Raw genomic sequence first — 22,312 nt, 5'->3', positions numbered from 1 at the left:
GTCCCTACCCAGCAGTGGGCTCACAGTCTGAAAGGGGGAGACAGAGAACAAAACCAAACATACTAACAAAATAAAATAAATAGAATAGATATGTACAAGTAAAATTAATAGAGCAATAAATAGTATTAATAAATATTAATATATAATATAAATATTAATATATTGATAATAATCATCATCATCGATCGCATTTATTGAGTGCTTACTATGTGCAGAGCACTGTACTAAGCGCTTGGGAAGTACAAGTTGGTAACATATAGAGACAGTCCCTACCCAGCAGTGGGCTCACAGTCTGAAAGGGGGAGACAGAGAACAAAACCAAACATACTAACAAAATAAAATAAACAGAATAGATATGTACAAGTAAAGTAAATAGAGCAATAAATATTATTAATAAATATAAATATTAATAATATATAATATAAATATATTATATAATATAAATATTAATATATTAATAAATATGCTCGGGAGACCGGTAATGCTGTGGGCTGCTCTGCCCCTCAAAAGGACCCCTTTTTCTCTTCCCTCACCTCCCCGCGTCGCCTCCTGCCCCGCTCAGTCCAATCAAGGTGCTTCTCTTACACCCCACCCTCCTAACCAGACCGTAAGCTCGTTGTGGGCAGGAATGCGTCCACCCACTCCTCGATATTGTACTCTCCTAAGCGCTCAGTACAGCGCCCTGCCCATGGTAAGCGCTCAATAAATACCACTGATTGATTCGGTTTATTCACTTGGCAGAGCTGTGCAAAAACTCTACTGACACAAGAGAAAAAACAGCAAAGCACATCCAACTTATCTGGATCAGTAGCCTAAACTTCCGATAAAGGTCACTAAGTAAAAACAAAGAAGAGGACCCCCCTATGACCCTCATGGGTGCTGATAACTGTGCTGTCTTCCCGCCGCACTGAGCCTTCTCAATAGAGTTTTCTTAAAAAAGCAACCAACTTTCTGGAAAACAGAGCCAAAGTAAATCAGAGGAAGAGAATGAGAGTGCCAGTAGAGGATGCTTTCATTTGGCCCCCTATTACAGAAATTACCCGACCCAAATTTACTTCCTAATACGAATACGCGGCTCCACAGAACATACACTATCACAGATGAACTTGGAGACCGCTAAAGGAATGCAGCTAATACACATTCTCTGCCCACAAACAATTCATCACTAGGTTGCATTACTTTAGACTGTGACCCCACTGCTGGGTAGGGACTGTCTCTATATGTTGCCAATTTGTACTTCCCAAGCGCTTAGTACAGTGCTCTGCACATAGTAAGTGCTCAATAAATATGACTGATGATTTACTGAGCACTTACTGTGGGCAAAGCTCTGCACTAAGTGTCTGGGACAGTACAGTGTTACAGAGTTGGTAGACACATTCCTTGCCCACAAGGGAACGTGTCTGTTAATTCTGTTGCATTGCACTCTCCAAAGTGTTTAGTAGAGTGCTCTACACATAGTAAGCACTCAATAAAAACGACTGATTGAAGGAGCTCAGTCTAGCGACAATAAAATAAATTACAGGCATGTACATATCTGTACTGCTAAGGTTGGGATGACTATCAAGTGCTTAAAGGGTAAAGGGTCAAGTGCATACTGATAGTGATGATGATAATACTTGGAAAAGGTAAATCTTTCGAACAGAAGCTCCGGATTACATTTATTTCCAACAAGTAGAAAGGGAGTGCATCATTTCTAAATCTAGGATCACCCTAGACAGCATAACAAAAACTTCACATTGTTTATTTTTGCTCTCCTTTCCTCCACTCATGCCATAGTGCAAAATGAAGTTATGAGCTACGAATAGCAATGGGCTTATAAGAATCTGGAACTGTTCAGGGCATCCTGATTGGTATATATTCAAATGCAAGATTTTTAAAGTCAAAAATCAATATGAGAGGGATTATGCTATAGCCCAGCTATATCGCTATGTCTGAGATCACATACCAAGAGGGCCAACTGGTTTCTGAGTAAACCGCCCTTGTCTATACGCATCTTCTATTGCCTTAAGAAGGGATGGAATATGGGCACCGAATCTTTTCAGCTGATCAGTTTTACTATCTTTCAAATCCTTTATCTGCTTTTGCTGGCGACCCATCATTTGCTTCACGGCAAGCTCTTCTCTCCTGTAAAAAGAAGAAATGAAAGGGGAAAATTACAGCAGATGGGTTGGCTATTTTTCTCTTAGGTAATTAGTATGGATTCAAGACAAGGCATGAAGCCTACGAGAAAACAAATATCAGCAGTTGCTTGACAATTTCCTAGCGGTCGTTACTTTTCTAATTTAGAAACTGCCGTGCAGAAAAACGCTGTCCCCCAAGGCCTTTTTGCTTCTATCGATATTAAGTTTTGAAATTTCAATGTTCAGGGTCAAGCTGGTGGACGACCTGAAATTGCTAATATATAAATGGGGGAAGGGAGGGAAAACTTTGCAAAGATCTAGATCACCTTCATAAGTCTGTTGAACTACAAGGCTGCTGAATAATTTCAAGTGCAGGAATAGTGAAACTGCAGCTTCACCTTCACTGTTTTCATTACAATTCAAAAACTAAAACTTCTGTACATCAGAAAATGTGTGTTTCTCTGTCACCTGAATACATGCATTTCTACTAAAAAAAATTGCAAAGGGAACTTTTTCTGTCATCTTTGAATTCCAAAGCACAACCCATTAGAAGGGGAAAGTGCAATAGTGAGTCGACAGGAATAAGGTCTTAGCACTGACCTAAACAGCACAATACAATAAATAGTTCTTGTTGTTGTTTTCAGGTTTTTTTATGGTATTTGAAAATTCTTACAGTGTGCCAGGCGCTAGCTCAGAGTATATACAAGATAATGATCTTATATACAGTTGGACACAGTTCCTCCCCACCTGGGGCTCACAGCATTACTCCGTGTTTGCAAATGAGGACCCAGAGAAGTTAAGTGACTTGCCCAAGGTCACACAGCGGAAGCCGAGATTAAAATCCACGTCTTCTAACTCCCAGGCCTGTGCTCTATCCACTAAGCCTTGCTGCCTCTCCACTGAGGAGAAAGATTAAAAAAAAAAACTTCTAAATAGTTTTTGATCTTCAGATTTGAAAGGTACAAGAAAAACTACTCCTTTGTTTTTAATAAATATCAACATGCAAGATTTGATGTAAAGGAGAAGATCTGTAGCTCACATTAAAAACAAATCAAGGCTATATGGCACGCGGGATCTGCACTACAAGCTTTGCAAAAGAAGTTTATACTTACTTTAATTTACTTTGTTCTTCTTTATACTTAATTATAGCTTTCTGAAATTGATCAATATCCTGAAAAACTGATTGTTCTTCATCACACAGAATTTTCGACTTTTCTTTCAACTGAAAAATTTTTTTCTGCCTTTCCAACTTTTCAGGCTCCGAAATCTGATCCGCACTAGAAGTGCACAAAAATTCCCATTTCAGATGGCGAACGTGTGAAAATTCAACATTTCAAAATGCTAAATAAATGCAGCAAGACTGAACCTACACTATTACAATATAGTTACTGAAATAAGAAAGGACCTAGTACACTCTACCTGTTTTTGAGTTCCTCGATCCTTTTCATGAGTTGCTCACCATCTTTTTCTAATGTTTTGTATTCGTTCAAGGAGCGATTGTAGAAAATCTGACCCAAAAATTCAAGAAATGCAGAAGGGTAAATTAAACATGAAAATAATCATTACGGTGTTTATTAAGCACTCACTATGTACCAAGTGCTGGGCGTAGATGGAGGATACCTGTTTCACTCTTGTGCACATTTACTCTTGTACATATTTACTATTCTATTTATTTTATTTTGTTAATGTTTTGTTTTGTTGTCTGTCTCCCCCTTCTAGACTGTGAGCCCGCTGTTGGGTAGGGACCGTCTCTATATGTTGCCAACTTGTACTTCCCAAGTGCATAGTACAGTGCTCTGCACACAGTAAGCGCTCAATACATACAACTGAGTGGATGAATGAATGAATATTCGCAACTGGGGCTCAGAAAAGTTAAATGACTTGCCCAGGGTCACAGTGGTGACAAGTGGTGGAGCTAGGATTAGTCTCCAGACTCCCAATTTTGGGGGTCTTTCCACTGGATCAGGCTCACACAAACTCACCCATGACAGACAGGTGAATTTTTACTTAGCAGTTTAGGTGCTGGACCCAATATTAAAAGCATCACGTTGGGAAATTTGCACACCATCATTATCAGGAGCGATCACTAAGCAATAATAATAACAGTAATAATAACTGCTTAGCACTTAATGTGTGTCAAGCACTGTTCTAAGTGCTGGGGTAGATACAAAGTAATCAGATCGGATACAGTCCCCGTCCTACATGGGGCTCACAGTCTTCATCCCCATTTTAGAGAGGCGGTAACTGAGGAGCACAGAAGTTAAGTAACATGCCCAAGACTCACACGAGTGATGAAGCTTAAGCACTTAGTACAGTGCTCTGCACACAGTAAGTGCTCAATAAATACGGTTGATGATGAAGCTGGGATTTCCACTCAGGCCTCTGGCCCCCAGGACCATGGTCTTTGCACTAAGCCAAACCGGCTCCCGTATATAAAGGGAACGGAATTACGTGCTTGGGGACATTCAAAAGAAGCAAAAGACTTGGCTCCTGTCTTCGAGGGGTATTGCATCTCATTTATTTTCAAATAAATGAAAAACATTTTCTTACCTCAGCATCATTGTAAGCTTGTTTCTTTGCCCTGACATCCGCTTTTAACTGAGTATATTCGGGTTCTAGAGCAACTGCTTCTTCGGTTATTTTTTCCAATTCATCTTGAATTTTCTTATACTTCTCTTCCGCTTCATTTACTCTGGCCTTAAAAAGAAAGCCCCATAAAATAAATCTCTCAGAAAGATATTTTGTTTTCTTTTCTTATGAAAAGGTAAATTTATACAAAAATCTCAGCAGAAACATATTCAATTGAAGAGTTCAACACTGTTCTGATTTGGCTTAATACGGTTGATTGAGCTAATTTTGTACAGAGAGGCCCTGGATCAGATTCAGCAGACATGAAGCACACTCAGAACTCGCATTATAAAAAATTCAGTAGTAATAACACTAAACTAGAACCTCTTAATGACACTGATCTAGAGTTTTCATATCTTGAAGCTGGCCGATAAGCCCATTTATAAGGATATTTCCTTAGAGCAAAAGAATATTAGAACAACCATGTTCTTTTGGATCTTTATTATTCATTTTTCATCAGGAAGTACTCTGTGCCAAGCATTGTGCTAGATTTAGGACAATCGGATAATCCCTGTCCCACACGGGACTCGCAGTCTACAAGACAGAGAAAGCGGGTATCACAGCCGCAGGTGCAGATGAGGAAACTGAAGCCCAGAGAGGTAAAATGACTTGCCTAAGGTCATCTAATGGGCAAGCTGAATAACTGGGATTAGAACCTGAGTTACTTGACTTCCCAATCAGTGTTCTTTCTTTTAAGCTTGATTATTCATTCATTCAATCGTATTTATTGAGCACGCACTGTGTGCAGAGGACTGTACTAAGAACTTGGAAAGTGCAACGCAGCAATGGAGAAAATCCCTGCCCATAACGGGCTCACAGTCCAGAGGAGGGGAGACAGACATCATCAATACAAAGAGAGAAGGGAGGTGAGGTAGGAGGGGTGATGGAGAGCTTTAAAGCCAAGAGTAAGGAGTTTTTGTCTGATATGGAGGTGGATAAGGCAACCACTGGAGATTTTTGAGGTTGGCGGGGGTGGTGACGCCCTGAACATTTATATAGAAAGATAACCCAGGAAGCAGAGTGAGGTATGGACTGAAATGAGGAGAGGCAGGACGGTGGGAGGTCAGAAGGGAGGCTGATGCAGTAATACATGCATCAGTAATGCATGTTGAAGACTGAGCTCCTTGTCTTCCCTCCCAAACCCTGCCCTCTTCCTGACTTTCCCATCTCTGTTGACGGCACTTCCATCCTTCCCGTCTCACAAGCCCGCAACCTTGGTGTCATCCTCGACTCCGCTCTCTCATTCACCCCTCACATCCAAGCCGTCACCAAAACCTGCCGGTCTCAGCTCCACAACATTGCCAAGATCCGCCCTTTCCTCTCCATCCCAACCGCTACCCTGCTCATTCAAGCTCTCATCCTATCCCGTCTGGACTACTGCATCAGCCTTCTCTCTGATCTCCCATCCTCGTGTCTCTCTCCACTTCAATCCATACTTCATGCTGCTGCCCGGATTATCTTTGTCCAGAAACGCTCTGGGCATATTACTCCCCTCCTCAAAAACCTCCAGTGGCTACCGATCAATCTGCACATCAGGCAGAAACTCCTCACCCTGGGCTTCAAGGCTCTCCATAAACTCGCCCCCTCCTACCTCACCTCCCTTCTCTCCTTCTACTGCCCAGCCCGCACCCTCCGCTGCTCCACTGCTAATCTCCTCACCGTACCTCACTCTCGCCTGTCCCGCCATCGACCCCCGGCCCACATCATCCCCCGGGCCTGGAATGCCCTCCCTCTGCCCATCCGCCAAGCTAGCTCTCTTCCTCCCTTCAAGGCCCTGCTGAGAGCTCACCTCCTCCAGGAGGCCTTCCCAACTGAGCCCCTTCTTTCCTCTCCCCCTCGTCCCCCTCTCCATCCCCCCGTCTTACCTCCTTCCCTTCCCCACAGCACCTGTATATATGTATATATGGTTGTACATATTTATTACTCTATTTATTTATTTATTTATTTATTTTACTTGTACATTTCTATCCTACTTATTTTATTTTGTTGGTATGTTTGGTTCTGTTCTCTGTCTCCCCCTTTTAGACTGTGAGCCCACTGTTGGGTAGGGACTGTCTCTGATGCCAATTTGTACTTCCCAAGCGCTTAGTACAGTGCTCTGCACATAGTGAGCGCTCAATAAATACGATTGATTGATTGATTGTAGTTTGAAATGTTATTATTTATGTTTTTTCTTGGATCTGCTAACTTAAAGGTACAGGAAAAATCCCCTCTGAGTCTTTTTGAACTTCTTGCATCTAAATATGTTAAAAGCTAACTTTACTTTGGTTCATTGAAAGCCTGCATGACTATATACGTCCTCAAAGTACCTTATCAATCTATCAGTGATGTTTACTGATTGCTTACTGTGTGCACAACACTGTCCTAAGCACTAGGGGAGAGCAAATGCAATCCCTGCCCAAAGGAACTTACAATCTGGTGGGGGAAACTGATAGAAGAAGAAACAGAGTATAAAGATATGTTCACGTTTGCTTGGAGGCGGAGGGTAGTGTACGGGGAGGGATAATAATAATAATGATGGCATTTGTTAAGCGCTTACTATGTGCAAAGCACTGTTCTAAGTGCTGGATGAATAGCAAAGTCCTCGGGGTATGAATGAAAGTCCACAGGCATCAAAAAGGGAGGTCTCTGTGGGCAGGGAACATGTCTGTCAAGCCTGCCATATTGTAGTCTCCAAAGCACTTAGTACAGTGCTCTGCACACAGTAAGCGCTCAATAAATTCCATTGATGATGATGGAGGGGAGAACAGCGTGGGAACTTGAGAGGTTAGTCGGAGAAGGCTTCCTGAATTTAGTTGGTTTTTTTAAGATGGGGAGAGTGGTGTTCTGTGGAACATGAACGATTATAGACTCCTTGCGGACCTCCCTTTCATTCACTCGTTCAATCGTATTTATTGAGCGCTTACTGTGTGCAGAGCACTGTACTAAGCACTTGGGTTCTCCCCTCTCCAAGTCTGCTGCCCAGATCATTTTTCATTTGAGGAGTCTGGGAAGAAATGCTAACGGGAAACGGCAAAAACTTGGAGGGTGCAATGAGCGCGATAAAGCGGTTAGAGAGAGAGTTGGGCATTTGTGTGAACTCATTCGAAAGTACAACGGAGGATGTATTGAGTGAGATAGTCTTAAATGGAGGATTCCCTTCATTGATCCTGCTGCTCCCTCACTGCTTCCTCTTAGCCACCACCACACCTCTTCATTCAATCACATTTACTGAGCGCTTACTGTGTGCAGAGCTCTTCCCCACTAACCCTAGACTGGTGGTAGAATATAGAGGAAGGAGATCGAGGATGTTGGTTAGGAAGAAGGAGGTGGGAAAAAAACAGCAGCAAATGCTCATCACCAACAGCATTCCCGGGCTATGCCAAGGCCAGAATAGCAGCTTTCACAGATCCAGTTCCAGAGACAACTCAAGACTTCCTTTGGCACCTAGCCGGGAATTGCTTATTGCACCTTGCGGTTGCTTTTGCAGCGCTATCTACAGCTGATTTGCAATTGTGCTGTAAATTGTTTCAAGTCAATGACAATAATAATAAAGCTATTAATAATAATAATAATAATAATTGTGGAATTCATTAAGAGCTTATTTTGTGCCAAGCACTGTACTAAGTGCTGGAGTAATAATAATAATGATTTGTTAAGTGCGTACTATGTTTCAAGCCCTGTTCAAAGCACTGGGGTAGATACAAGGCAATCAGATGGTCCCACGTGGGGTTCGCAGTCTTAACCCCCATTTTCCAGATGAGGTAACTGAGGCACAGAGAAGTTAAATGCCTTGCCCAAAGTCACACAGCTGACAAGTGGCAGAGCCAGGATTAGAACCCACGACATCTGACTCCCAAACCCGTGCTCTTTCCACTAAACCACACTGCTTCTTTGTGGGTAGATACAACATAATCAAGTCAGATATAGTCTTTGTCTCACCAGAGCCTCAATCATTGCCTGAGTAGGATGGAGAGGAGGCACTGATTTATTTTACAGATGAAGAAACTGAGGCCCAAAGAAGCTTAAGTGACTTGCCCAAGGTAACACAGCAGGCAAATGGCAGCAGGATTAAAACCCGGGTCCTCTGACTTCCTAGCTCATGTTCTTTCCACTAGGCCATGCTGCTTCTTACATGGGCTGTCTGCCTTTAATGACATTCTGGTAGAACAACATGAAAGGCAAGAACTAACTGTATTGTAAATACAGTACACATAAATTGGTATTTTCTCTAACTTAATTATTTGGAAATGTGTGGAGTTGTATAGCAGTAGGCTCTCCTCTTCTCCCACTCCTTCTGGGCCGCTCTTACTTACGCCTTCATTGACCCTCTCTCCCATCCCCACAGCACACATGTATATAACATCTGTAATTTACTTATTTATTATCTCTTTATTTATACTAATGTCTGTCTCCCCCTCTAGACTGTGAGTTCACTGTGGGCAGGAATATGTCTGTTTGTTGCTATACTGCACTCTGCCGAGCGCTTAGTACAGTGCTCTGCACACAGTAAACGCTCCGTAAATATGACTGAATATAAATCAGTCTTCTGAATTCTAAAAGAATAAAGAATAGCAACAGTAAGTACTTTGTGCAATCAATCAATCAATTGTATTTATTGAGCGCTTACTGTGTGTAGAGCACTGTACTAAGCGCTTGGGAAGTACAAGCTAGCTAAATAATCCAAAATCCAAGTGCACTTGGATCTGTGACCTTTGCTCATCTGCTATTCACCCCTCCCTCAACTCCACAGCATTTACGAATATATTCATAAAGCATATATTATAAATTAGTTACACTGCCCGTCTTCAGCTCTAGACTGTAAACTCCTTGTGGGCAGGGAATGTGTCTACCAACTCTGTTGTGCTGACTGATGAATGTGAGCAGAGCGCTGTCCTGACCACTGGGAAGGAATACAGACGAAGGAATTAGATGGAGTTCCTTGCCTTGTGTTTATATGGTAAACACATGTGTATGTCTACAGAAAGAAAACTGCATTCAAAATTTTACTGTTCTAGACTGTAAGCTTCTTGTGGGCAAGGAACACGTCTACCAACTATACTGTAAAAATGATGGTATTTGTTAAGCGCTTACAAAAACCGTCATTATTATTATTATTATTACTATGTGCCAAGCACTGTTCTAAGAGTTGATAATAATGAAAATTGTTGAGCACTTGCTATGTGCCTTCAAGCACTGTTCTAAGCGCTGAGGTAGACACAAGGTAATCGGGTTGTCCCAAGTGGGGCTCACAGTCGTAACCCCCATTTTCCAGATGAGGTAACTGAGGCACAGAGAAGTTAAGCGTCTTCCCCAAAGGCGCACAGCTGACAAGTTGCGGACTCGGGATTAGAACCCACGACCTCTGAATCCCAAGCCCGGGCTCTTTCCATTGAGCCACGCTGCTTCCCGGGCCAAATCTCCCAAGCACTCTAAGCGCTGGAGTAGACACAAGGTGATCAGGATGGACACAGTCCCTGTCCTACACATGGGGCTCACAGTCTTAATCCCCCATTTTATAGATGGAGTAAATGAGGCCCGGAGAAGTGAAGTAACTTGCCCAAAGGCACAGAGCAGGCAAGTGGCAGAGCTGGGATTGGAACCCATGACCTTCTGACGTCATCCCGGGCCCGAGCTCAATCCGCTATGCTACAGTGCTGTGCACACAGCAAGAGCTCAATAAGTACCATGGATGGTGTTGACTGATTCCAAAGTTTCCAAAAATATGTTTACGCCATTTCCTCAGAATCCGAAAGATGGGCCTAATATGAATCGGGTGTTTTTAACTGTAATATAACGCTTCACTCGGAATAGACTTCCCTCCTTAATTTTTTGTCTTCACACAGCTACAGAGGCTGCTAAAGAGACGGCAGGAATTCTACCTGTGTATCTGACCCAAAGCGACTCATTCCTAGCTAATCAAGGCAATTTGTTTGGAAACGAAAGGAATAAAATCGAACTCATTCAACCCAAGTTACTGTAAAAGATGCATCTGGTGGCCATCAATTCTATGGATGGAATAAGGTCGTGAGCCAAAAATGTTATCAAAAAGGCACAAAATCAAAAATTAAAAACTCTTGCACCACTGCAAAGAAGTCAACAACCACAGGCAACATAAGTGAACAAAAAATGCTTACCTCGCAATCCAACAGCTTCTGATTATACCGCGCATTTTGGCTTTCTTCATTTTTAATAATACCTCTCATTTCCTCGGTTTGATTTTCAATTTCGCCAACCTAAGAGAAATATTACTCAGTAAAGCATTCTGGGAGAGATCATTTAGAAAGCATGAATGCAACTAAATATATTCCCACTCTGAAAATGATTATTCAAGTAGAAATTACCACTGCCCAAGCCATCTCATGCTTCAGATTCTCCAGATTCACTTTCAGTTCACTCAAGGCAGCAATGCTTTTGAAAAGTTCCTCTTTCTCCACACAGTTTCGCTTGAGTTCTAAAAGACGCTTTCCAAAAAAAAAAAAAAAAAAAGAAAGAAAGAATGTTTTCATAGCTGAACCGCAAGGAATGAAAATATAACTACTCAGATGGTTTTGTTAGGTCCACTGTTAAAAACAGAATCTGTGCAAGTTTGGGGGATTTTTAGGATCCCTTTTTAGGTGCCATATCTTATTGCTATGAGAATATTCTTTTAAAAAAAGTCCCACAGAACCTTTACTATTGTTTTTTAATCATGTACTTCAAAATATATCCCTCAATAAAGCTAATGGGGTTGGACCCAGTCCATACCCTCATGAGGATCACAGTCTTAATCCTAAGGCACAGAGAAGTGATGTGAATTTGAGAGAATTGGATGCTATTATCGCCTGGCTACTTGTTTTGTTTTGTTTTGTTGTCTGGTTTGTTGGGTAGGGATTGTCTCTATCTGTTGCTGAATTGTACTTTCCAAGCGCTTCGTCCAATGCTCTGCACACAGTAAACGCTCAATAAATACGACTGAGTGAACTGAATGAATGAATGAAGTGACTTACCCAAGGTCTCAAGGTAGACACATGGCAGAGCCGGATTAGAACTCAGATCCTCGCCAACTTGTACTTCCCAAGCACTTAGTACAGTGCTCTGCACACAGTAAGTGCTCAATAAGTACGATTGAATGAAAGGATTTTATAAAAGATACCCTGATGTGAACTAAAATTAATAATTATGGTATTTGTTAAGCGCAGACTATGTGCCAGGCACTGTATTGAGTGCTGGGGTAGGTACAAGGTAGTTGGATTCGGACACAGTTCAATATCAAATTAAAAGGATATTCAAAAAATTAACATTCATTCATTCAATCGTATTTATTGAGTGCTTACTGTGTGCAGAGCACTGTACTAAGTGCTTGGCTCAGCCAGGAACCTCTGATTTCATTCTGTGAGTTGCGGGATATTTAGGAAGCGCGTTTACATTTAAGATTCAGGATAACAGTTTTCATACCTCCTCTCCTTGTTCTATCTGATCGTGTGTCCTTGCTTTTTTCTCCATAATGTGTGAGTAATCATTTTTCATCTGTTCAAGCTGGGTTGCTTTCATAAAAAACTAAACCAGAACATAAAAACTATATTTAATGGGCATTTTCCGGCACTGTACTGGAGAATTACATATTAAAAAAAAAATCAGTCTTCCTGAATTCTAATTTTCAGTTAAGCACACAAATATTCCATATGGACCTATGCCAAAAGTACAATTTCCTTAACGCACTGCACTTTGTAACCACAAACTCTTTTGCAGGTGCCTTTCTACATTGTTGAAAGCAAGATACACCCCATGCTATTCCACTATGAAACACTTTTTAACTATTCAGCCACCTTTAAGGCAAAAGGACTAAAATTAATTTCTCATTCCTCATTATAATCTGCTCCAACAAAAGGCTCATGTAAAATACTTCCACATCATTTAACTCCATCTTCTGAATCAGGACACTGTCAAATACAAAATCATTTTAATTCTTTTAACGATCCACGTAAAAAAATATAATATTAACACCAATTATGGAGTTATGAATGCTTTCTATGTATTATAGGCTGTGAAGTTCTAAGGTACTCCAGGATTAAAACTGCAAACTAAACCCACATCAGAAAGAGAAAAAGTGGTGGTTTCCTGTCAAATCTTCCTCATTCACTTTCAGAAAAAATTACCTCTGAAAGATTAATTTCTTTTTCTATTAAGAAAAACAACGGCTTTGCACGGTAATAGTACTCTCGTTCTTGTGAAACATTTTCACAGTTTAATAATGAATGCTGTTACATAAAACTGTCCCCCCTGTCAGTCTGCTCAGGAAAAGTTAAGCTCTGCATGATCGGCTTTATGTATCTAAAAAGGCATCCCTCTCAGGTAATGACATATAATATGAAATGGTCCTTACTTTGTATTTATCACCTTCATTTTTTGTTTGCAAGAAGTGCTTACTCATCTCTTGTGTTAAAACTGAAATTGGATTATCCACCTGAAATACAAAGAAAGAACTTCAAGGACCCCCTAAATAAAGCGAAATTGGGCTAACAAGGATCCTCAGTCAGGGGTCGATAACTCTTTTCATTCTAAGTGCCATTTACACATTAATCAATGCTGACAGATGCTACTAGACCGATTCGGGAATAAGATTATGTCCAGAGTATCAATTGATGGTGATGGTGAGTGCTTACTGTGTGAGAGAATTGTACAAAATGCCTGGGGAAACATGATAAAACAGAGCAGACAGTCACGGCCCCTGCCCACTGGAAATTTACAGCCTAGAAGGGAAGACAGACATGAAACTACATTATGGATACGTACGTAAGTACATGTACAAAAGTAAAATAATTCTCCTTCCTAATTCACTCCCATACCCACTGCCCCCACCAGCTGTTCCAGACATTAAACTCTTAAACTCCCTTCTCAAATTTCCTGTTCTCCCCCCACCCCGCTCCCACCACCACTTCCCCCTAATAACCTGGACACCTACTTCTGGCTTTGGAGTCGGAGGTCATGGGTTCAAATCCCAGCCCCGCCACTTGTCAGCTGTGTGACTTTGGGCAAGTCACTTTAATAATGATAATAATAATAATAATGAGGGCATTTATTAAGCGCTTACTATGTGCAAAGCACTGTTCTAAGCGCTGGGGGGGGGGGGGGTTCAAGAAGTGAAGTGACTTGCCCAAAGTCACACAGCTGACAATTGGTGGAGCTGGGATTTGAACCCATCACCTCTGACTCCAAACTCTTTCCACTGAGCCACTTTACTTCTCCGGGCCTCAATTCCCTCATCTACAAAATGGGGATTAAGACTGTTAGCCGCCCCCATGGGACAATCTGATCACCTTGAAACGGGGATGAAGACTGTGAGCCCCCCATGGGACACCCTGATCACCTTGAAACCTCCCCAGCACTTAGAACAGTGCTTTGCATATAGTAAGCGCTTAATAAATGCCATTATTATTATTATTATTCTTTCCCACTGCTTTCAAATGTGCCTATGTCTCCCCTATTCTAAATATACCCTCTCTTGACCCCATGACTCCCTCCAGTTATCACCCTCTTTTTCCCTCCTACCATTTCTCTCCAAACTTCTTCAGGGAGTTGTTTACACCCACTGTCTCCACTTCCTAGTCACCAACTCACTCTTAGATCCCCCCCCACCCCGAATCTGGCTTCCACCCACTTGGCGCCACAGAAACAGCCCTCTCTAGGGTAACCAATGACCTTCTTCTTGCTAAATCTGACAGCCTCTACCCCATCCTAATTGTCCTAGACCCCTCAGCCACCTTTGATACGGCAGACCCCCCACCCCTACTCGAAACATTATCCAACCTTAGATTCACGGACACTGTCCTCACTTGGTTGGGAGTCACAGGTCGCGGGTTCTAATCCCGGCCCTGCCACTTCTCAGCTGTGTGACTTTGGGCAAGTCACTTAACTTCTCTGGGCCTCAGTTCCCTCATCTGTAAAATGGGGATTAAGATCGTGAGCCCCACCTGGGACAACCTTGATTACCTTGTATCCTCCCAGGGCTTAGAACAGTGCTTAGCACATAGTAAGCGCTTAACAAATACCAACATTATTATTGTTATTGGTTCTCCTCTTATCTCTGACTGCTCCTTCTCAGCCTCTTTTCCTGCCTCCTCCTCTGCCTCCTACCCTCCGACAGTTGGGATCCCTCAGGGCTCAGTTTATATCCACTCCCTTGGAGAACTCATTCGCTCCCATGGCTTCAATTACCATCCTTATGCAGATGATTCCAAGTCTACATCTCCAGCCCTGACCCCTCCTTCCCTGCAGTCTCGCATTTCCTCCCGCCTTCAAGATATATCTACTTTTTTTTTGGATGGCATTTATTAAGCGCTTACTATGTGCAAAGCACTGTTCTAAGCGCTGGGGAGGTTACAAGGTGATCAGGTTGTCCCACGGGGGGCTCGCAGTCTTAATCAAGTGCTTAGTACAGTGCTCTGCACACAGTAAGCGCTCAATAAATACGATTGATTGATTGATTAATCCTCATTTTACAGATGAGGTAACTGAGGCCCAGAGAAGTTAAGTGACTTGCCCAAAGTCACACAGCTGACAATCGGCGGAGCCGGAATTTGAACCCACAACCTCTGTCTCCAAAGCCCATGCTCTTTCCACTGAGCCACACTGCTTTTCTACTTGGGTGTCCTGCGGACACCTCAAATTGACAGACTCCTTGTCCTGGGCTCCTTCTACTACAGCATGCTGCAAAGCAAAGACAAATTATAAACTCATGTGACAAATGATTTTAGGAGTTACCTGGATGTTAAAGTGATCAAGAATTGCAATAAGTTCTTCTTTCTTAGAAGAAACCAAGCTTCCTAAAGGTAGGGGATACAACAAAATGAATGTAGCAAAATAATAATAATAATAATAATAAAAATTAGGCTTTTTCAATTCAGTTTCTCTGTTGACTAAAAAAGCATCTTCAAATTTACTTTTTCCATAATCTATCAAGAGGTTGCCAAACATGCACACAATAAACCCTGGTTGGAACAAATCGCAAAAAACCACCCCGAAATTTTTTATTCTGATAGGTTTTCAATACGGAAGACCCAGGAAAATGTCCTCTACAGAGCAAAATAAAATTTCAAATCATGCAAAATTTTAAAATTTGATCAATTGTATTTATTGAGCGTTTACGGTGTGCAGAGCGCTGTGCTAAGCACTTGAGTACAGTATAACAGACGTATTCCCTGCCCGCAATGGGCTTACAATCTGAAATCCACTTCTAGTCTATCAGCCTCCTGATACCACAACAGCCTCCTCGCTGACTTTCCTGCCCCTAGTCTCTCCCCTCTGCGGCCCGTTCCTTTCTCTGCTGCTGGGCTCATTTTTCTAAAACCTTCCTTCCTCTCCCCCTCGTCCCCCTCTCCATCTCCCCCATCTTACCTCCTTCCCTTCCCACAGCACCTGTATATACGTATATATGTTTGTACATATTTATTACTCTATTTATTTATTTAACTTGTACATATCTATTCTATTTATTTTATTTTGTTAGTACGTTTGGTTTTGTTCTCTGTCTCCCCCCCTTTAGACTGTGAGCCCACTGTTGCGTAGGGACTGTCTCTAGATGTTCCCAACTTGTACTTCCCAAGCGCTTAGTACAGTGCTCTGCACACAGTAACCGCTCAATAAATACGATTGATTGATTGATTGATTGTTCTGGGCAGGTCTTTCCACTCCTCAAAACCTTCCAAAGGTTACCGCATCAAGGGGAAACTCCTAACCATCTGCTTTAAGGCAATCACTTTTCTCCCCACTGTGTCTCCTCGCTCTTTTCCCACGACACCCCACCTCACTTTAATTCGTTCCTCTCAAGCCAACCTACTCACTGCGCTTCATTCTCTTCTCTCCCACCATTAACCCCTTGCTCAATCACACACTCCCTTTTGCTTGGACCCCCTTCCTCCTTCACATCCGGCAGACCGTTCTCTCGCTCACCTTCAAAGCCCTTTTGAAATCACATCACTTCCAGGAAGTCTCCCTGACCGAGCTCACATTTCCCTACCCTAAATCTTCCCAAACTGGAACTTCAGCACTTCTGTATAAGCTAAACACTTACAACTTCCCTCTTTTCCTCTCCTCCTCCCCATCCCCTCCCCAGCCTACCTCCTTCCCCTCCCCACAGCGCCTGTATGTATGTTTGTACAGATTTATTACTCTATTTATTTTACTTGTACATATTTACTATTCTATTTATTTTCTTAATGACGTGCACCTAGCTTTATTTCTATTTATTCTGATGACTTGACACCTGTCCATGTTTTGTTTTGTTGTCTGTCTCCCCCTTCTAGACTGTGAGCCCGTTGTTGGGTAGGGATCGTCTCTATATGTTGCCAACTTGTACTTCCCAAGCGCTTAGTACAGTGCTCTGCACACGGTAAGCGCTCAATACGACTGAATGAATGACTGAACTTCCCATAGCACTACTGTAAATTTCTTCATCATTTACTGTTTCCTCCTGCCTATAATTTGTTTTTTTAATATCCGCCTCCGTCCTGTATCATAAGCTCCTTGGGCGCAAGGATCATACCTACTAATGATTGTATTCTCCCAAATGCTTATTACTGTACTTTGCACACAGTAGGTGCTCAATACATACTATTGATTAGTCAATGTACTAATCTTTTGATTAGGGTGAGGAAGAGAGGGAAAGGAGAGGTAGCTAAGAAATGAGGCGGACACAAGGACTGGTGAGACCTGAAAAAGATAATTACTCAATCAGTGATATGTATTGAGTGGCTAATAACCAATCAATGGTGCTTACTTTTCTTTTAATGGTATTTGTTAAGTGCTTACTATGTGCAAAGCACTGTGCTAAGTTCTTGGAAGAGTACAATAACAAGTTGGTAGACGCAATCTCTGCCCACGAGGAGAATGAATGAATGAATGAATGAATGAATGAATGAATGAATGAAAGTAGGGCAAGTAGGAAGGGGAGGGCTGATTGACTGCTTTAAAGCTGATGATGAGGCATTTCTGTTTAATGTGGTGGTGGAAGAACAACCATTGGAGGTTTTCGAGTGTTGGGGAGCTATGGACTGAATGTCTTTTCCAAAAAATGATTCTGCCAGCAAAGTTGAGTAAGGACTGGAGTGGGGAGAGACAGAAGGCAGGGAGGTCAGCGAGGAAGCTGATGCAGTGGTCAAGGCGGGATATAAGAAGTGTTTGGATCAGCCTGATAGCAGTTTGGATGGAGCTTCCTCACTTGCTTCCTCTCCCACACACCACCCTCCCTGTAAATCTGGACTATTCCTCCACAGAGATCCCTGATCTCTGGACCCCATCCAATTTTCTCTCAACTCACCATGCCACACTTGGCCTCCATAGCCAAACTACCCTCTCTCGATGACCAAAGAGACGTTCTCAACACCAACCTCTCCACTGACCTCAATTCCCTTGCTCCCCTATCCCTTCACCGATATCATACCACTAAGCCACAGCCCTGGATCACCTGCACAGTCCGCCTCCTTCGCTCTTGTGCTCGAGGCGCAGAGGGCTGCTGGCAGAAACCTAAATATCAGACCGACTTTGTCCACTTTGAGTTTATCCTTGTGCCCTCCCCTCTGCCTGGCAAAACTACTTCTCCACCCTTACTGACACCCATGCCCACCACCCTCGACAGCTGCTCCAGACACTTCGCTCCTCTAGTGCTAACCTTCTCACTGTGCCTCGATCTCACATGTCTCACATCCTGCCTTTGGCCTGGAATACCTTCCCTCCTCAAATCCGAATGACAATTACTCTCCCCCACCCCGTTCAAAGCCTTATTTGAAGGCACAATTCCTCTAAGAGGCCTTCCCAGATTAAGCCCCACTTTTCATCTCCCACTCCCTTCTGCACCACCCTCAATGGCTCCCTTTGCTCTTCCCCCACCCCAGCCCCACAGCACTTATGTACACATCTGTGATTTTATTTATTTGCATTGATGTCTGCCTCCCCCATCTCACTGGGGACAGGGAATGTGTCAGTTTATTGGTGTATTGCATGTGCCCAAGCGCTTAGTACAGTGCTCTGAACATAGTAAGATTCTTAACAAATATGACTGAATGAATACAAAGTGTTGGTAAGTCCCATTCCCTGCCCACAAGTATCTTACAAGCTAGAGTATCCACCCAAACTCACTTGAAAAAAACAAAACGGAAACAGGAAACCGTAATAATGGTAGCATCTCCCATCACAAACAATGGAGAAGCTTCGGTCTGGTCCCAGGGATTTGGGGAAGAAAAACCCTAAAAAAGGAATTGCCAGGGGTCTGCACAGTGCCACTCACACTCTTTTTCCTGACAATCGGGATTTTGAGAAGCAGCATGGCGTAGCGGATCGAGCACGGGCCTGGGAATCGGAAGGTCACAGGTTCTAATCCCGGCTCTGCCGCTTGTCTGCTGTGTGACCTTGAGCAAGTCACTTCACCTCTCTGGGCCTCAGTTCCCTCATCTGGAATATGGGGATTACTGTGGGTAGGGACTGTCTCTATATGTTGCCAATTTGTACTTCCCAAGCGCTTAGTACAGTGCTCTGCACATAGTAAGCGCTCAATAAATACGATTGATGATGATGAGCCTCATGTGGGACAGGGACTGTCCAACCCAATTTGCTTGTATCCATCCCAGCGCTCAGTACAGTGCCCGGCATGTAGTAAGCACTTAATACCATAAGAAGTATTATTACATTATTGGTTGCAGCACAGGGTATAAGTAAGTGGGCACGGGTGCAGCCCTTTGCACGTGAGCACAAAGTTTTTGGGTTTTTTTATTTGTAGGACCCAATAACACCCATAGTGATCGCAGCATTGAGCCAAGACCAAGCCATAACAATATACTCCGGTCCTTCAGACTCTCTGGCCCGTCCTCTATCCATTAGGCCATGCTACTTCTCTAAACCAGCAAGAGGTTGCCAAGCTAACTGCTGAAGTCGCTGCCGCAGTCTCTGCCACCCACGCCGGCCAGCTACTTTCAGGACTCCTGCTGAGCCCACCTACCACACAAGACACGCCAGCTGTTCTTTGTTCAGAAACCTCTACCATTAATACATCTTCCCTCCGGTTGGGATTTCTTACTTCTGGCGGCAGGTCAGACCTGGGGGAGGACCAGGAAACCACAGAGTATTTGCCGGCAAGGACCTTCTAATGGCATTTGATCCTACACTTCCTACCCTGTCGAACCAGAAGTTGGTTACAGGTAGAGGTGAGAAAAGTGAACTTTTCGGGAGCTCTTTCAAGCTCTTTTATTTTGAATCACTCGCTATTCTACGCCGCCTCAAGAAAGCGGTTTCTATTATGCTGTTGCGTGAAACCAAAGTTAAATTATCCATTGATCCTCCTGTTCCTCAACTTTAGATTTTGGAAATCCTTCAAGTCATACGGAAGAACAGTTGGTCAAACTACTGAGGTTGGTAAAGTAGATCATCAATCAATCATATTTATTGAGCGCTTACTATGTGCAGAGCACTGTACTAAGCGCTTGGGAACTCCTGTTCCTCAACGTTAGATCTCGGAAATCCTAGAAGTCATAGGGCAGAACAGCCGGTCAAACTACTGAGGTTGGTAAAGTAGATGTGAAGGCTGAAGCTGAGTAGGACCAATATGAACATGTAAGCTAATTCTGGCACCACTAATAACAATAATAGTGACTGTGGTACTTGTAAAGCATTTACTGTGTGCCAGGCACTGTACTAAGCGCTGAGGTGGAAAAAAGCAAACAGGGTTGGAGACAGTCCCTGTCCCACATGAGGCTCACATCCCTAATCCCCGTTTTACAGATGAGGTAACTGAGGCCCAGAGAAATCAACTGGGGGAGCGGGAAGGAGGCCCCGGGTGGAGGTGGCACTTATCATGGTGGTCCAGCCCATGTTCGCCTGTCAGTCAATGGTATTTACTGAGTGCTTGCTGTGTGCACAGCACTGTGCTGAGCGTTTGGGAGAGCACCACAGACACATTCCCTGCCCTGTGCGTTTGTGTGTGTGTTCTCCAGACTGCAAGCTCCCTGTGGGCAGGGAATAAGTCTACCAACTCTGTGGCACTGCACTCTTCCAAGCACTTGGTACAATGCTCTGCACATAGCAGGCGCTCAATAAATACCACTGATTGATTGATAGGTGTCCTGTCTCCCTCCAGACTGTAAGATCGTTGTGGGCACAGAATATGTCTGCTTATTCTGCTGTGTTGTACTCTTCCAAGTGCTTAGTAAAGTACTCTGCACACATTAAGTGATCAATAAATTCAGTCATTCATTCATTCATTCAATCGTATCTATTGAGCGCTTACTGTGTGCAGAACACTATACTAAGCGCTTGGGATATACAAGTTGGCAACATATAGAGACGGTCCCTACCCAGTAAATACCACTGACTGACTGAAGTGACTTGCCCAAGGTCACAGAGCAGACGAGTGGTGGAGCCAGAATTAGAAAACCCCTCTCTTGACCCCACCTCCCCTTCTAGTTATCGCCCCCATCTCCCTCCTACCATTCCTTTCCAAACTCCTTGAACGAGTTGTCTACACCCGCTGCCTCGAATTCCTCAATGCCAACTCTCTCCTTGACCCCCTCCAATCTGACTTCCGTCCCCTACATTCCACGGAAACTGCCCTCTCAAAGGTCACCAATGACCTCCTGCTTGCCAAATCCAACGGTTCCTACTCTGTCCTAATCCTCCTTGACCTCTCAGCTGCCTTCGACACTGTGGACCACCCCCTTCTCCTCAACACACTATCCGACCTTGGCTTCACAGACTTCATCCTCTCCTGGTTCTCCTCATCTCTCCGGTCGTTCATTCTCAGTCTCTTTTGCGGACTCCTCCTCCCCCTCCCATCCCCTTACTGTAGGGGTTCCTCAAAGGTCAGTTCTTGGTCCCCTTCTGTTCTTTATCTACACTCACTCCCTTGGTGACCTCATTCGCGTGCATGGCTTCAACTATCATCTCTACACTGATGACACCCAAATCTACATCTCCGCTCTTGCTCTCTCTCCCTCCCTTCAGGCTCGTGTCTCCTCCTGCCTTCAAGACATCTCCATCTGGATGTCTGCCCGCCATCTAAAACTTAATATGTCCAAGACTGAACTCCTTGTCTTCCCTCCCAAACCCTGCCCTCTCCCTGACTTTCCCATCACTGTTGATGGCACCACCATCCTTCCCGTCTCACAAGCCCACAACCTTGGTGGCATCCTCGACTCTGCTCTCTCATTCACCCCTCACATCCAATCCGTCACCAAAAACTGCTGGTCTCACCTCCGCAACATCGCCAAGATCCGCCCTTCCCTCTCCAGCCAAACCGCTACCCTGCTGGTTCAATCTCTCATCCCATCCCGACTGGATTACTGCTTCAGCCTCCTCTCTGATCTCCCATCCTCCTGTATCTCCCCACTTCAGTCTATACTTCACGCTGCTGCCCGGATCATCTTTGTACAGAAACGCTCTGGGCATGTTACTCCCCTCCTCAAAAATCTCCAGTGGCTACCAATCAACCTACGCATCAGGCAAAAACTCCTCACTCTCGGCTTCACGGCTCTCCATCACCTCACCCCCTCCTATTCATCGATTCATTCAATCGTATTTATTGAGTGCTTGTGGTGTGCAGAGCACTGTACTAAGCGCTT

The 22,312-nt window shown here is 43.6% G+C and overlaps 1 protein-coding gene across 1 annotated transcript in view; it reads right to left on the bottom strand.

Moving 5' to 3' along the window:
- The window catches only part of SMC6 (structural maintenance of chromosomes 6), a 91,545-nt gene that overhangs the window by 48,150 nt on the left and 21,083 nt on the right, over window positions 1-22,312 (bottom strand). The window contains exons 6-14 of the mRNA XM_038740315.1: window positions 15,471-15,532; window positions 13,093-13,173; window positions 12,165-12,266; window positions 11,072-11,191; window positions 10,865-10,963; window positions 4,671-4,817; window positions 3,540-3,628; window positions 3,233-3,397; window positions 1,946-2,124 (exon numbers count right to left, since the gene is read on the bottom strand). Of these exons, the coding sequence (XP_038596243.1) occupies window positions 1,946-2,124; window positions 3,233-3,397; window positions 3,540-3,628; window positions 4,671-4,817; window positions 10,865-10,963; window positions 11,072-11,191; window positions 12,165-12,266; window positions 13,093-13,173; window positions 15,471-15,532 (1,044 nt within the window). The remainder of the gene's footprint in view (window positions 1-1,945; window positions 2,125-3,232; window positions 3,398-3,539; window positions 3,629-4,670; window positions 4,818-10,864; window positions 10,964-11,071; window positions 11,192-12,164; window positions 12,267-13,092; window positions 13,174-15,470; window positions 15,533-22,312) is intronic.

This window comes from Tachyglossus aculeatus, chromosome 1, assembly GCF_015852505.1.
Source record: "Tachyglossus aculeatus isolate mTacAcu1 chromosome 1, mTacAcu1.pri, whole genome shotgun sequence".
NCBI classification, from domain to species: domain Eukaryota; kingdom Metazoa; phylum Chordata; class Mammalia; order Monotremata; family Tachyglossidae; genus Tachyglossus; species Tachyglossus aculeatus.
This window is presented reverse-complemented; position numbering and strand designations above follow the sequence as displayed.